This window comes from Coregonus lavaretus (assembly GCF_964263955.1).
Source record: "Coregonus lavaretus genome assembly, chromosome: 13".
In the NCBI taxonomy this organism is placed as follows: domain Eukaryota; kingdom Metazoa; phylum Chordata; class Actinopteri; order Salmoniformes; family Salmonidae; genus Coregonus; species Coregonus lavaretus.
Window position 1 is genome coordinate 53396984 of NC_140000.1, and position 16029 is coordinate 53413012.

Genomic DNA, 16029 nt, shown 5'->3' on the forward strand with positions numbered 1-16029 from the left:
GACAGTATATGGCACTTCTGAGTGCAAATAGCTAATTTACATTTTCGGGCATGTGATCAAATCTTCGGGTAAGCAAAAAAAACTCCTGACTTGCCCGATGGGCAAGTGCCTTTCAGACTTCAATGTATATCCCTGATGTGCATGTGTATGAAGCAGGTGACCTACGGCCTGGGTCGTCTAAAGGTCTGGCTTCACCATGCAGTGCTCACATGAATCATAATAATAGTAATAAATAATAATTTATTGAGCTTATATAGCGCTTTCATTACAAAATAGAATCTCAAAGTGCTCGAAAATAAAAAAACTAACAAACAGGAAAAACAAATGATAAAACATTACCCTCTCCTGTCCAACTGCTCTGAGGTAGCCCAACTCCTCTGATGTAGCCCCACTGCTCTGATGTAGCCCCACTGCTCTGAGGTAGTCCCACTGCTCTGATGTAGCCCCACTGCTCTGTAGCCCCACTGCTCTGAGGTAGCCCCACTGCTCTGATGTAGCCCCACTGCTCTGATGTAGCCCCACTGCTCTGAGGTAGCCCCACTGCTCTGATGTAGCCCCACTGCTCTGATGTAGCCCCACTGCTCTGATGTAGCCCCACTGCTCTGTAGTCCCACTGCTCTGTAGCCCCACTGCTCTGAGGTAGCCCCACTGCTCTGATGTAGCCCCACTGCTCTGATGTAGCACCACTGCTCTGAGGTAGCCCCACTGCTCTGATGTAGCCCCACTGCTCTGATGTAGCCCCACTGCTCTGATGTAGCCCCACTGCTATGTAGCCCCACTGCTCTGAGGTAGCCCCACTGCTCTGATGTAGCCCCACTGCTCTGATGTAGCCCCACTGCTCTGTAGCCCCACTGCTCTGAGGTAGCCCCACTGCTCTGATGTAGCCCCACTGCTCTGATGTAGCCCCACTGCTCTGAGGTAGCCCCCCTGCTCTGATGTAGCCCCACTGCTCTGATGTAGCCCCACTGCTCTGATGTAGCCCCACTGCTCTGTAGCCCCACTGCTCTGAGGTAGCCCCACTGCTCTGATGTAGCCCCACTGCTCTGAGGTAAAAACAAGCCAACTGAAACTCAATCCAGTAGTCCTAACCTAAAACTGATCTTTCTGGTTCCTCTCCTTTGGTTAAGTGACAAACAGACATTTTATGGCAGTTGGGCTAGTTTTTTTTATTCATTTTATTTATTTCACCTTTATTTAACCAGGTAAGCCAGTTGAGAACAGGTTCTCATTTACAACTGCGACCTGGCCAAGATAAAGCAAAGCAGTGCAATAAAAACAACACAGAGTTACATATGGGGTAAAAAACATAAAGTCAAAAATACAACAGAAAATATATATACAGTGTGTGCAAATGTAGCAAGTTATGGAGGTAAGGCAATAAATAGGCTATAGTGCAGAATAATTACAATAGTATTAACACTGGAATGCTAGATGTGCAAGAGATTATGTGCAAATAGAGATACTGGGGTGCAAAAGAGCAAAATAAATAACAATATAGGGATGAGGTAGTTGGGTGGGCTAGTTGAGCCTGTTCTGAGATTATTTTAACATAACAACCAAAATACATGATTCCTCCCCTATGTGTAGGTGAAAGGCTGACAGTATATGGCACTTCTGAGTGCAAATAGCTCATTTACATTTTCGGGCATGTGATCAAATCTTCGGGTAAGCAAAAAAATACTCCTGACATGCTCGATGGGCAAGTGCCTTTCAGACTTCAATGTATATCCCTGATGTGCATGTGTATGAAGCAGGTGACCTACGACCTGGGCTTTCTTTGGATCGTCTAAAGTTCTGGCTTCATCATGCAGTGCTCACATTAATCATAATAATAGTAATAAATAATAATTTATTGAACTTATTTGGCACTTTCATGACAAAATAGAATCTCAAAGTGCTCAAAAAGCAAAAAAACTAACAAACAGGAAAAACAAATGATAAAACATTACCCTCTCCTGTACAGCTGTCTGAGGGGTTATAATCCTAGTTGTTCCTCTCCTGTACAGCTGTCTGAGGGGTTGTAATCCTGGTTGACCCTCTCCTGTACAGCTGTCTGAGGGGTTGTAATCCTAGTTGACCCTCTCCTGTACAGCTGTCTGAGGGGTTGTAATCCTAGTTGACCCTCTCCTGTACAGCTGTCTGAGGGGTTGTAATCCTAGTTGATCCTCTCCTGTACAGCTGTCTGAGGGGTTGTAATCCTAGTTGATCCTCTCCTGTACAGCTGTCTGAGGGGTTGTAATCCTAGTTGACCCTCTCCTGTACAGCTGTCTGAGGGGTTGTAATCCTAGTTGACCCTCTCCTGTACAGCTGTCTGAGGGGTTGTAATCCTAGTTGATCCTCTCCTGTACAGCTGTCTGAGGGGTTGTAATCCTAGTTGATCCTCTCCTGTACAGCTGTCTGAGGGGTTGTAATCCTAGTTGACCCTCTCCTGTACAGCTGTCTGAGGGGTTGTAATCCTAGTTGATCCTCTCCTGTACAGCTGTCTGAGGGGTTGTAATCCTAGTTGACCCTCTCCTGTACAGCTGTCTGAGGGGTTGTAATGCTAGTTTTAATGCTGATCTAAGATCATATTTTACAAAGTCAAATTTATCTTTTGAGTCTCACAGCCATTTGCCACTGGAGAATTGAGACAAAGTTCTCACATGTTGTTACAGTGACCAGACGTTTTGTTCGCCAGACTATTATATTCTAAAATGTATTTCTGTATTTAGTCCTTTCATGGTAATGCTTTCTTTCAGCACTTTATCTATGTTAATATTGTCATTCCTTGATTCACACCACGTCAACGATAGAGCCTCCTAGAGGCTGTCTAAACACTTTGGGTGGTCTCCAGGTCTGGCTTCACCATGCAGTGCACACTTTCATAATAATTAGTAATGGGCACCAATATCGATATGAGCAAGGCATGTCGTAATATCGATTGATCCTCACTGTTAACCTACACTAATATGTAAAATAGCCTGGTCATGTTGCTCACAATGCACATTGGTTTTGTTATTTTTCAGTGAATGCAATCCTTGTCATAGCTCATCATCTCTGATATTACATCATGATCATAGCCCGATCAACAATGTTTTTTTTGTTTTTTTTTAACAGTGCTGTGTGAACTTAAATATTGAAATTTGCATTTACAACACAAATAGCTGAGTTGATTACTCAACAGAGTATAGTTTGCTGACACCCACAACCCCGTTTCGGCAGCTTGCCGGAATCTCCATCAGACACGCTGTCTTCTAACCAGTGATGTTAAAATCTTTCCAGTTTCCGCATACAACCTGATTTCTCCCCCAATCGATATGAGTGATCAAAACTACAGCGTTTTAGGCTCATATGGACTCACGGCTGAATGAGTCCAGAAACATGCTGTGATATTTTTTTTTTGATGATATACCAGAAATCGTGAAAATGGGTTTGCCCTACCTACATTAGTGAGATTGTTGCACCTGTTTTTCTGGTCTGTGGTTACTCAGGAGAGATTTGAAAGAACCGATGGTCTGGTCTTGCCTGGAGAAATCCAGTCTGTATGTTCTAAAATTCCACTCCTTGCCACACCTTGCAGGTAGGTAGGGGAGGGGGTTGAACCGCAGGATGAAGGAGGAGGTAGGTTGGAGTGGGGGGGGGGGGAGGGGAGGGGGGGGGTCGAAAAGCAGGTCCGGGTCCAGCCTCCCATCAACTCGTCGTTGAACAGGTGGAACAGGAAGCCATCATTGCTTTCAAAGCTGTGTGCAGGGCTATAAAAGCACAAAGTCCTGCAAGGGGACAATTGAAGTCTGGTGTACAACCAAACTTATACTGTAGATCTACAGAGACATCATGAGAGCCACTGCAGCCGTCCTACTGGTCCACTGTCTCCTGGCCATCAGTCATGGTAAGTTAACCATCATCTGAAGCATGCTTGCTCAACTTGGAATTGATCAAGTTTGCTCCATAATTTCATCCTCCTTTTCCTTGGTGTATTCTACTGGATTGTAAACTGTCATGGTCAAAACATATTGATACAACAGTAGCTAAGATGGGGAGAAGTATGTCCATAATAAAGGGCTGCTCTACTTTCTTAACAGCACTATCTACAAGGCAGGTCCTACAGGCCCTAGTTTTGTCACACCTGGACTACTGTTCAGTCATGTGGTCAGGTGCCACAAAAAAGGATTTAGGAAAACTGCAATTGGCTCAGAACAGGGCAGCACGGCTGGCCCTTGGATGTACATAGAGAGCTAATATTAATAATATGCATGTCGATCTCTCCTGGCTCAAAGTGGAGGAGAGATTGACTTCATCATTACTTGTGTTTATGAGAGGTTTGTTGACATGTTGGGTGCACCGAGCTGTCTGTTTGAACTACTGGCGCACAGCTCGGTCACCCATGCATACCCCACAAGACATGCCACCAGAGGTCTCGTCACAGTCCCCAAGTCCAGAACAGACTATGGGAGGCGCACAGTACTACATAGAGCCATGACTACATGGAACTCTATTCCACATCAAGTAACTGATGCAAGTAGTAAAATTAGATTTAAAAAACAGATAAGAAAACACCTTATGGACTGTGAAGCAACACAAACATAGGCGCAGACACATGCATGCACACACACGATAACATACGCACTATATACACACGTACACATGGATTTTTGTACTGTATATACAGTGAGGGAATTAAGTATTTGATCCCCTGCTGATTTTCTACGTTTGCCCACTGACAAAGACATGATCAGTCTATAATTTTAATTGTAGGTTTATTTGAACAGTGAGAGACAGAATAATAACAAAAATATCCAGAAAAACGCATATAAAAATGTTATAAATTGATTTGCATTTGAATGAGGGAAATAAGTATTTGACCCCCTCTCAATCTGAAAGATTTCTGGCTCCCAGGTGTCTTTTATACAGGCAACGAGCTGAGATTAGGAGCACATTCTTAAAGGGAGTGCTCATAATCTCAGCTTGTTACCTGTATAAGTGATACCTGTCCACAGAAGCGATCAATCAATCAGATTCCAAACTCTCCACCATGGCCAAGACCAAAGAGCTCTCCAAGGATGTCAGGGACAAGATTGTAGACTTACACAAGGCTGGAATGGGCTACAAGACCATCGCCAAGCAGCTTGGTGAGAAGGTGACAACAGTTGGTGCGATTATTCGCATATGGAAGAAACACAAAAGACCTGTCAATCTCCCTCGGCCTGGGGCTCCATGCAGGATCTCACCTCGTGGAGTTGCAATGATCATGAGAACGGTGAGGAATCAGCCCAGAACTACATGGTAGGATCTTGTCAATGATCTCAAGGCAGCTGGGACCATAGTCACCAAGAAAACAATTGGTAACACACTACGCCGTGAAGGACTGAAATCCTGCAGCGCCCGCAAGGTCCCCCTGCTCAAGAAAGCACATATACAGGCCCGTCTGAAGTTTGCCAATGAACATCTGAATGATTCAGAGGAGAACTGGGTGAAAGTGTTGTGGTCAGATGAGACAAAAATCGAGCTCTTTGGCATCAACTCAACTCGCCGTGTTTGGAGGAGGAGGAATGCTGCCTATGATCCCAAGAACACCATCCCCACCGTCAAACATGGAGATGGAAACATTATGCTTTGGGGGTGTTTTTCTGCTAAGGATACAGGACAACTTCACCGCATCAAAGGGACGATTGATGGGGCCATGTACCGTCAGATTTTGGGTGAGAACCTCCTTCCCTCAGCCAGGGCATTGAAAATGGGTCATGGATGGGTATTCCAGCAATGACCCAAAACACACAGCCAAGGCAACAAAGGAGTGGCTCAAGAAGAAGCACATTAAGGTCCTGGAGTGGCCTAGCCAGTCTCCAGACCTTAATCCCATAGAATATATGTGGAGGGAGCTGAAGGTTAGAGTTGCCAAACGTCAGTGTCACGTTCGTTGATGAACGGGTCAGACCAAGGCGCAGCGTGATATGCATACATGTTTATTTGAACCAAATAAACAACGACAAAACAACAAACAAAATGTGAAGTCCAAGGTACACAAACAACATACCTAACACGGAACAAGATCCCACAACCCACTAGTACCAATAGGCTGCCTAAGCATGGTCCCCAATCAGAGACAACGAGCGACAGCTGCCTCTGATTGGGAACCTCACCGGCCCACATAGAAATACACATACTAGAATATAAACATAGAACTACACAACATAGAATATACACACCCTGACTCCTCAAATAGGAGTCCCCAGACTCAGGGCGTGACAGTCAGCCTCGAAACCTTAATGAATGGAGAAGATCTGCAAAGAGGAGTGGGACAAAATTCGTCCTGAGATGTGTGTAAACCTGGTGGCCAACTACAAGAAACGTCTGACCTCTGTGATTGCCAACAAGGGTTTTGCCACCAAGTACTAAGTCATGTTTTGCAGGGGGGTCAAATACTTATTTCGCTCATTGAAATGCAAATCAATTTATAACATTTTTGACATGCGTTTTTCCTGGATTTTGTTGTTGATATTCTGTCTCTCACTGTTCAAATAAACCTACCATTAAAATTAAAGACTGATCATGTCTTTGTCAGTGGGAAAACATACAAAATCAGCAGGGGATCAAATACTTAATTCCCTCACTGTATGTGGTAGTGGTGGAGTAGGGGCCTGAGGGCACCCAGTGTGTTGTGAAATCTGTGAATGTATTGTAATGTTTTTAAAATTGTATGAACTATCTTAATTTTGCTGGACCCCAGGAAGAGTAGCTGCTGCCTTGGCAGGAACTAATGGGGACCCATAATAAATACAAATACAAATACTCATATGTCTTTGTCTCTATAGCATGGGACTGTCAGGAGGTAGTAAATATCAAGAATCTGATGCAGATCGATGCAGGACTGGGACAAGTGGTTGCAACGGACACAAGTCAAATCCCCTTCTACCTGGTAGCTGATAAATGGATCCGCCTGCCTGGTTCCCTGAAGCATATCACTATAGGACCAGCAGGGATCTGGGGTGTCAACAAGGGAGACTCAATCTACAAGTATGTGGCCGGTAACTGGGTGCAAGCTGCAGGTAAGTAGAGAGCATTACTCAATATTTATCCAGAGGACACCTACTTTCAGTGGTGGAAAAAGTACTAAATTGTCATACTTGAGAAAAATTAAAGATACCTTAATAGAAAATGACTCAAGTAAAACTGAAAGTCACCCAGTAAAATACTACTTGATCAAAAGTCTAAAAGTATTTGGTTTTAAATATACTTAAGTATCAAAACTAAATGGAATTGTTAAAATGTACTTCAGTATCAAAAGTAAAAGTAAAAGTATAAACCATTTCAAAGTCCTTATATTACATTTTTTTACGGATAGCCAGGGGCACACTCCAACACTCAGACATAATTTACAAAGGAAGCATTTGTGTTTAGTGAGTCCGCCAGATCAGAGGCAGTAGGGATGACCAGGGATGTTCTCTTGATAAGCGTGTGAATTTGACCATTTTCCTGACAAAATGTAACAAGTACTTTTGGGTGTCAGGGAAAATGTATGGAATAAAAAGTACATTATTTTATTTAAAGGTAAAAGTTTTGCAAAATATAAATATTAAAGTATAGTACAGATACCCCCAAAAACGACTTAAGTACTTTACACCACTGTCTACTTCTTATCTTTCCTGATACCATCACGGTGTTGAAACATGATTCATTGTTTTCTTGTCTGTCTTTGTGGTCTTCAGGCCTTCTGAAGCAGGTGGATGCTGGGGGTAACCAGTTTATTGTGGGGGCCAACATGGACGATACTCCGTACTGTCTGACAAGTAGTGCCACAGTTGGCTACAAGGGTCCAGGTTCACCCCTTCCATGGACAGGATTGCCAGGAGCTGTGAAGTACTACAGTTGTGGACCCTTTGGGTGCTGGGCAGTCAACAACAATGATGATATCTTCTTAATGAGTGTAAGATCTGGGAAAGAGTGTGAGAGTTGGAGTAGATTAGTAGAGTATGGGGAGTTATTGTAAAACTGTTTAATATTATAACTGTAGAAATGGTCCTAAAACCCTGATTGTATCTGTTTGTTTCCAGCTGAATCAAGACTGCCAAAACCAGGGGTGGAGTCACATTGACGGCAAGCTTTCCATGATTGAGGTGGCAACTGATGGTAGTGTCTTTGGGGTCAACTCTTTGGGTGATGTTTATACCAGGTAAGGTTGCTACTGAGCTATATGTATAGTTCCACCCTTTTCCCCCTCAACATTATTAACTTAAAAATGACTTGTAATAATAATCAAATCTAAACTTATATAATATACTTATGAAGGAATGTGAAGACAGTGTACTGTAAAATATGTAGAAGTTCGATCTCCTTTAAAGCTACAGTTTGGGATAAAAAAACAACTAAATGGCCACCCCGCCACTTGTTTTAGTAAACAGATGAGGGATGGGACAGGAGAAATGTAGCCGCTCTCTAATTCATAGATGGATCAATAGATGTAAGGACAGACAGATGAGAACAAAATGATTTTTCATTTAAACATGTTTTGTAAAGCTATACATTGTTTGTTTACAATAGCATTGTTTTCAACCAATTTAGTAAAATGTTACATGTTTTCTTCTGATGCAGTTGTATTAAGCTCATGAGTCATTTATAAGTTATATTCTTCAACAATCAATGGCTATATACAATTAATAAAGTTCAACAATTTTTGTTCTTTAAAAAAAAAAAAGGGATGAGCTTTAAACATGTGAACCCCACCTCTTTCTTCAACACAGAGACGGCATCACAGCCAGTAAACCAGAGGGCACTGGATGGAGCAATGTCCCAATGTGCTTGCGGATGAAGCACGTGACCTACGACCTGGGCCGTCTTTGGGTCGTCTCCAAGTCTGGCGTCACCATGGTGTGCACACGTTAGCCTCTCCTCTGCATCTGAAGGCCGATCAGGATCTGTCTAAAGTTCACTTGCTAACTCAATGATCTCTCTTTCTGGAACAGCCTTCTACTTGAGAATTCTCAACATTAGTTCATAAGAATCCTTCATTTTAAAACCTATTGCTCTAACTATATTTTTTCAGTACTTTATCTCTGTCAATAGTAAACACTGATCTTATTGACATAATCAAAAAAAATATCATAAATGAAGATTTTTCTCACATAAAATTGATAAGCAACAGCATTAAAAAAGTATCTTTGTTTTGATCACTCCTTGATTAACACTTCAATAGAGCTTTGCCATGGATGCTATTTGATCGTAGTGTAAACTTTGGCACGGTCATGTTGCTCACAATCCACATGGGTTTTGCTGTGCTTCAGAGGTCATCAATAGGGTTGGATGGAATCCTTGTCAATGCTTATTATCTCATTATATAACAGTTTCCCGCAAAAATAAAGCATTCAGTTTGAAACTATTATATTTTCTGTGTTGTTTTTTAATCATAGTTTTTTAGATACATGCCAGCAAAGCCACTACACAACACAACATTAAACAATACATTAATTGTACTATAAGGGTGACAAACGGTGCCGACAAACTGTTAGGGCCTACATAAAGCTGTCTCGACAGTGGAGCTTTCCTTTCAGCACCATGGAATGAATCCTTACCACCACTACACCTGGCTGTCAGCAGAGCCTGGCAACCTGGTCTCAGAGCATTTTGTATTATTCTGTATGTAAATCCGATACACTCCATTTAGTATGATATATTTGGTATGGTATGTATTCATTTGTGGATGTCCATCACCCATTTCATATGATATGTTACGAATTACAATTGGTATTATATGTTACGAATTTGCAAAGCGTAAAATATGTAGCTAAAAAGTAGTAAGTAGTTAAAGTTACTAATTAGCTAAAATGCTAAAGTTATCCGTGATGACATTTGAACTAACAACCTTAGGGTTGCAGACGTTCTCGTTATACGCCCTCCCATCCACCCCGACCTAAGTAACCATTTGTCTTATGTAACCATACCAAAGCAAACATATCATACTAATTTGAGTGTCCCGGACTTACGTTTATGAGATCAGCCTGAGCCTCGTCTAGCAGCAAAATAGTTTATTCAGCCTCATTTACTGCATTTAAAAACAACATAGCTAATACGGTATGGCTGACTTGCTTAAATAAATATGGTTTCTACTGATTCCTTGTGGATTTGTGTAACTCGATAAGAACCACATTCTCCTTCAATAATAACGAATGCTGAGATGAGTTTTGACTTTTGAACTATACACAAACATTATTACATTTATGTTCAGTAAATTAACACTTAGCTGTGACGAGGTAGGCCTATTCCTTCAGCACTTTCAAAATGGACACCGACAGAAATTCAGATGTTAATTCATACAAATTCAACTTGAATCACAGAGCGAGAGAAACCACTTCCAAACTTCCAAACCACTCATTGTAGAATTTTTGATTTCTGACTTGTGATTTCTGACTACAGCACTACAGTATTCAGAAACTGGTCAACATTTAGTTCCCTGATGCATAGTTTGATTGTTAGGTGCCCTATTAATGTAGTGTCAGGCACATATGTGTTATGTTGATTAAAATAAAGCCTTTGACAACATCTTTTACAGTATGCTCTATTAAAAGTTGGGTAACTACCCACTACTCACTACACTACTTTGAGGGAAATGTGTAATTTATTATCAAGAAATGAGTAGTTGCCAACAATATAAACATATTATGGAAACTCTTTGTAGACCATATTGCTAGGTAAATAGGCAAATAACTAATTTCGGCAAACCATTACAGCCCGGTTATCACTACACAATAACTAGGTAAATAACAAAAAGTCAATTGTTGGTAACTATTTAGTCCCCAACGTATTTACTAGGTACCAAACAAGTAAGGACTACATACCTACTTAGTAAATACAAAGTAATACAATGTAATTAAATAGTAGTAACCTTTGGTCCTAAAGGTTATTATTGAGGACCTTATAAGTACAAGGTACTTATTATGTAAATACATAGAAACAACTTCTGTGATGTTTTATTGATCTATTACCATGTACTTACTACATGAATACCTTCAAGTCAATCATCCTGACATTGGTATTCTCTCACGTTGTTTCTATGTACTTTGCCTTTAGTTACCTTGTATATTTTAATTAAAAGGACTGTAAAATGATGTGGTGTCTGTGCGGGTTGCCATCTCGTTACTGGGAAGGTGTTTCACCAGTGGTGGAAAAAGTACCCAATTGTCATACTTGAGTAAAAGTAAAGATACCGTAATAGAAAATGACTCAAGTAAAAGTGAAAGTCACCCAATAAAATACTACTTGAGTAAAAGTCTAAAAGTATTTGGCTTTAAATCAATATCAATATCCCATCTGTGTGCTTGATTATATGCTTTGATGTCAACGTCTTACCAAAGAATTGAAGAGTTGAGTGTATTGGCCCTCTGTAGCTCAGTTGGTAGAGCATGGCGTTTGCAACACCAGGGTTGTGGGTTCGATTCCCACGGGGGGCCAGTATGAAAATGTATGCACTCACTAACTGTAAGTCGCTCTGGATAAGAGTGTCTGCTAAATGACTAAAAGGTAATGTAAATGTAAATATACAGTACCAGTCAAAAGTTTGGACACACCTACTCATTCAAGGGTTTTTATTTATTTTTGACTATTTTCTACATTGTAGAATAATAGTGAAGATATCAATACTATGAAATAACACACATGGAATCATATAGTAACTCAAAAAGTGTTAAACAAATCAAAATAGAGTTTATATTTGAGATTCTTCAAATAGCCACCCTTTGCCTTGATGACAGCTTTGTACACTTTGTACGCCTCATTAATGTAGGCTACAGAAAACGCTACATACTATTTCTACCATATGCTATATCCAGGGGTGAAAGTATAATTAATTTCTTCCCGGTACGGGACCAACATTTTTTATGTATCTAATCATAGAATTTCATGTACAGTCCCTAAGGATCTCTGTGGGCCTAGTCTGTCACGCCTGCTCCCGCTCCCCCTCCCAGGCTGCCCATCATTACGCACACCTGTCACCATGGTTACGCACATCAGCGCTCATTGGACTCACCTGGACTCCTTCCCTTTGTTCATTACCTCCCCTATATCTGCTGTTCCTCTGTTTGATCCCCATGTCAGCATTGCTGTTGTTTCGTTTCCTCTGTCCAGACGCTGTCCGTGTTTTGTTCCTGTCAGTTTTTTCCATTAAATGTTCACTCCCTGTACTTGCTTCCTGTCTCCCAGCATCTGTCCTCACATAGTCGTAAAGATTTTTAATTTAACTTTTTAAATGTGACCTTTTATTGAGGCATGAACACAACCAGTCAAGATGTTTTCATCTAATTGTCAAACTATTTTTTCAAAGGGCTCCTTCATAGGCTACCCACGCATGTTTATCCACTTGCAACATATTTCCAGCTTCCAAACAGTGGTGAATGTTACACAAAACACCAACAAGTTTAATGGAAAATGTGGCTATTGTCAGTAGGGCAGAATTTATGCGTCCACTGCTGTTCGCACGTTTCGGTGCCGGTCACTCATCTCTGCCTTGGCAAAAATGTCAGTGTTCTCATTAAACCACATCGTATTTGAGTGTAGGCTATACCACCCGTTTTCAAGTCCATTCACTCATTCGTCATGCCTCTGACATGCGGTAATTACAAAAAGTTTTTAATTGCCTACAGTTTTCTTGACATTTTGTTTTAATTATTGTGAATGGCTCATGTTCCACCCTGGCTATATCTGCATTTATGTTGGTGGAGCGCCACAGCGATGCGTCTCTCCAACAGAGGAGCCGCTGGGAATGGACAAGCAAAATATTTTGCACCCCTGCCTTATAACAGGGCGGCATCAGTGGTCACCTCCCTGACCAAGGCCCTTCTCCCCCGATTGCTTAGTTTGGCTGGGCGGCCAGCTCTAGGAAGAGTCTTGGTGGTTCCAATCTTCTTCCATTTAAGAATCATGGAGACCACTGTGTTCTTGGGGACCTTCAATGCTGCAGAACCTTTTTGGTACCTTTCCCCAGATCTGTGCCTCGACACAATCCTGTCTTGTAGCTCTACAGACAATTCCTTCCACCTCATGGCTTGGTTTTTGCTCTAACATACACTGTCAACTGTGGGATTTTATATACAGTGGGGGAAAAAAGTATTTAGTCAGCCACCAATTGTGCAAGTTCTCCCACTTAAAAGATGAGAGAGGCCTGTAATTTTCATCATAGGTACACGTCAACTATGACAGACAAATTGTAGGATCTTTAATGAATTTATTTGCAAATTATGGTGGAAAATAAGTATTTGGTCACCTACAAACAAGCAAGATTTCTGGCTCTCACAGACCTGTAACTTCTTCTTTAAGAGGCTCCTCTGTCCTCCACTCGTTACCTGTATTAATGGCACCTGTTTGAACTTGTTATCAGTATAAAAGACACCTGTCCACAACCTCAAACAGTCACACTCCAAACTCCACTATGGCCAAGACCAAAGAGCTGTCAAAGGACACCAGAAACAAAATTGTAGACCTGCACCAGGCTGGGAAGACTGAATCTGCAATAGGTAAGCAGCTTGGTTTGAAGAAATCAACTGTGGGAGCAATTATTAGGAAATGGAAGACATAATAATCTCCCTTGATCTGGGGCTCCACGCAAGATCTCACCCTGTGGGGTCAAAATGATCACAAGAACGGTGAGCAAAAATCCCAGAACCACACGGGGGGACCTAGTGAATTACCTGCAGAGAGCTGGGACCAAAGTAACAAAGCCTACCATCAGTAACACACTACGCCGCCAGGGACTCAAATCCTGCAGTGCCAGACGTGTCCCCCTGCTTAGGCCAGTACATGTCCAGGCCCGTCTGAAGTTTGCTAGAGTGCATTTGGATGATTTGGGAGAATGTCATATGGTCAGATGAAACCAAAATATAACTTTTTGGTAAAAACTCAACTCGTCGTGTTTGGAGGACAAAGAATGCTGAGTTGCATCCAAAGAACACCATACCTACTGTGAAGCATGGGGGTGGAAACATCATGCTTTGGGGCTGTTTTTCTGCAAAGGGACCAGGATGACTGATCCGTGTAAAGGAAAGAATGAATGGGGCCATGTATCGTGAGATTTTGAGTGAAAACCTCCTTCCATCAGCAAGGGCATTGAAGATGAAACGTGGCTGGGTCTTTCAGCATGACAATGATCCCAAACACACCGCCCGGGCAACGAAGGAGTGGCTTCGTAAGAAGCATTTCAAGGTCCGGGAGTGGCCTAGCCAGTCTCCAGATCTCAACCCCATAGAAAATCTTTGGAGGGAGTTGAAAGTCCGTGTTGCCCAGCGACAGCCCCAAAACATCACTGCTCTAGAGGAGATCTGCATGGAGGAATGGGCCAAAATACCAGCAACAGTGTGTGAAAACCTTGTGAAGACTTACAGAAAACGTTTGACCTGTGTCATTGCCAACAAAGGGTATATAACAAAGTATTGAGAAACTTTTGTTATTGAACAATTACTTATTTTCCACCATAATTTGCAAATAAATTCATTAAAAATCCTACAATGTGATTTTCTGGAAAAAATGTTCTCATTTTGTCTGTCATAGTTGACATGTACCTATGATGAAAATTACAGGCCTACAGGAGAACTTACACAATTGGTGGCTGACTAAATACTTTTTTTCCCCACTGTAGATAGTTATTGGCCTTTCCAAATCCTGTCCAATCAATTGAATTTACCACAGGTGGATTCCAATCAAGTTGTAGAAATATCTCAAGGATGATCAATGGAAACAGGATGCACCTGAGCTTAATTTCGAGTCTCATAGCAAAGGGTCTGAATACTTATGTAAATAAGGAATTTCTGTATTTTTATTTTTAATACATTTGCAAACATTTCTAAAAACCTGTTGTCGCTTTGTCATTATGGGGTATTGTGTGTAGTCTGATGAGGAATTACATTCATTTAATCAATTTTTTAGAGCAAGGCTGTAATGTAACATAATGTGGAAAAAGTCAGGGGGTCTGAATTCTTTCCGAATGCCCTGTAAATACCAAATACTTCCAAGTTTACTACAGTGCAATATAAAAGTGGGAACATTTCACAATTAAGACAAGCACACAACTCAGAGTGAAGTTTATTTAATGAAAAATCAAACAGTAAGAATTTATAGCTCAAACCGTTCAGATATTAGAGACGTTTTTGTGAGAAGAACCGTTTTCAGGATCCGCCCTGGTCTCAGAAACACTGCTCTAGCTCAGCCCCTGTTAATCACACAGGCTAATGGTTTCAGCAGATGCAGAATAAATAGACAAATACAATGTAGCTCAATATGTGAAGCTTGGATATGTGAAGCTTGGATATGTTGAAGATATGGCGGTGGATGCATTGCAACCGGTTGCTAGTGTTTTAAGTCAATCGAGTGATCTGGATACAATCATTTATAGCCACAGTGATTAATTAAAGTGTCTAAGTCCAAGAAGCTGGATATCATTATATCTGCAGCCAGTACGTTTTTGGGGCTCCAAGACTTTACGACAGAATCACTACAAGGACTATTTTCACTAGGAAATGTCCTGCCCTCACAGGAGGCTTTTGAGCCTGTGTTGGGACCTGATTAGAAATTGTTTTTTTTATAGAAAAGCAAGTTGACTTGCTAGTTTTGATAGTTTGTATGATATTTTATTTATTTTTACTCAACTGTTTTCCTTTTCCGGATCCTTATTATCCACCAGCACACTAGGTGGCATAATGCACATCTAAATCAATGCCAACGCCATTATACCATAGAAGAAGAGATTGAGGGGGGATTGACAATTTGAGATGCTGATTGAGAGTAGCCTCTTAAGTCAGCAGGGGTTTCCCACATGCTTTTTAATCATTTTTGTTTTCAAATTGTATATTATTTGTCACCATGAACATCATTAACCTGGTTGGGCTGGCTGACAACAGAACGTTGACCAAGCTCACCTTTGACCCCTGTAAGTACGCTGGCTCCCCTTGGGACATACAGTTGTCACACCCTGGCTCGGGGACTCATTATGTTGAGCCAGGGTGTGTTCATTCTATGTTTTCTGTTTCTTTGGTGGGTGTTCTAGGTGGTTTATTTTCTATGTTTGCCGGTGTG

At 41.4% G+C, this 16029-nt stretch overlaps 1 protein-coding gene and 1 long non-coding RNA gene across 3 annotated transcripts in view; one reads left to right on the plus strand and one right to left on the minus strand.

Annotated features, from left to right (window-relative positions):
• Window positions 1–16029, minus strand: part of LOC311140602 — a 252498-nt gene that overhangs the window by 80213 nt on the left and 156256 nt on the right. The window lies entirely within an intron of this gene.
• LOC311140599 (fish-egg lectin-like) lies at window positions 3799–9352 on the plus strand. The gene is made up of 5 exons (XM_084175727.1): window positions 3799–3868; window positions 6792–7025; window positions 7686–7903; window positions 8031–8149; window positions 8718–9352. Exons 1-5 carry the CDS (start codon window positions 3814–3816, stop codon window positions 8857–8859), a joined length of 768 nt encoding a protein of 255 aa, XP_084031853.1. The 5' UTR covers window positions 3799–3813; the 3' UTR covers window positions 8860–9352.

Bases quoted from the DNA above. Each gene is read 5' to 3' on its own strand.
- LOC311140599 (XM_084175727.1), top strand. From the start codon at position 3,814: ATGAGAGCCACTGCAGCCGTCCTACTGGTCCACTGTCTCCTGGCCATC. The intron at 7,904-8,030 runs GTAAGATCTGGG...GTTTGTTTCCAG, and splicing joins ATGATATCTTCTTAATGAGT to CTGAATCAAGACTGCCAAAA. The intron at 8,150-8,717 runs GTAAGGTTGCTA...TCTTCAACACAG, and splicing joins TTGGGTGATGTTTATACCAG to AGACGGCATCACAGCCAGTA.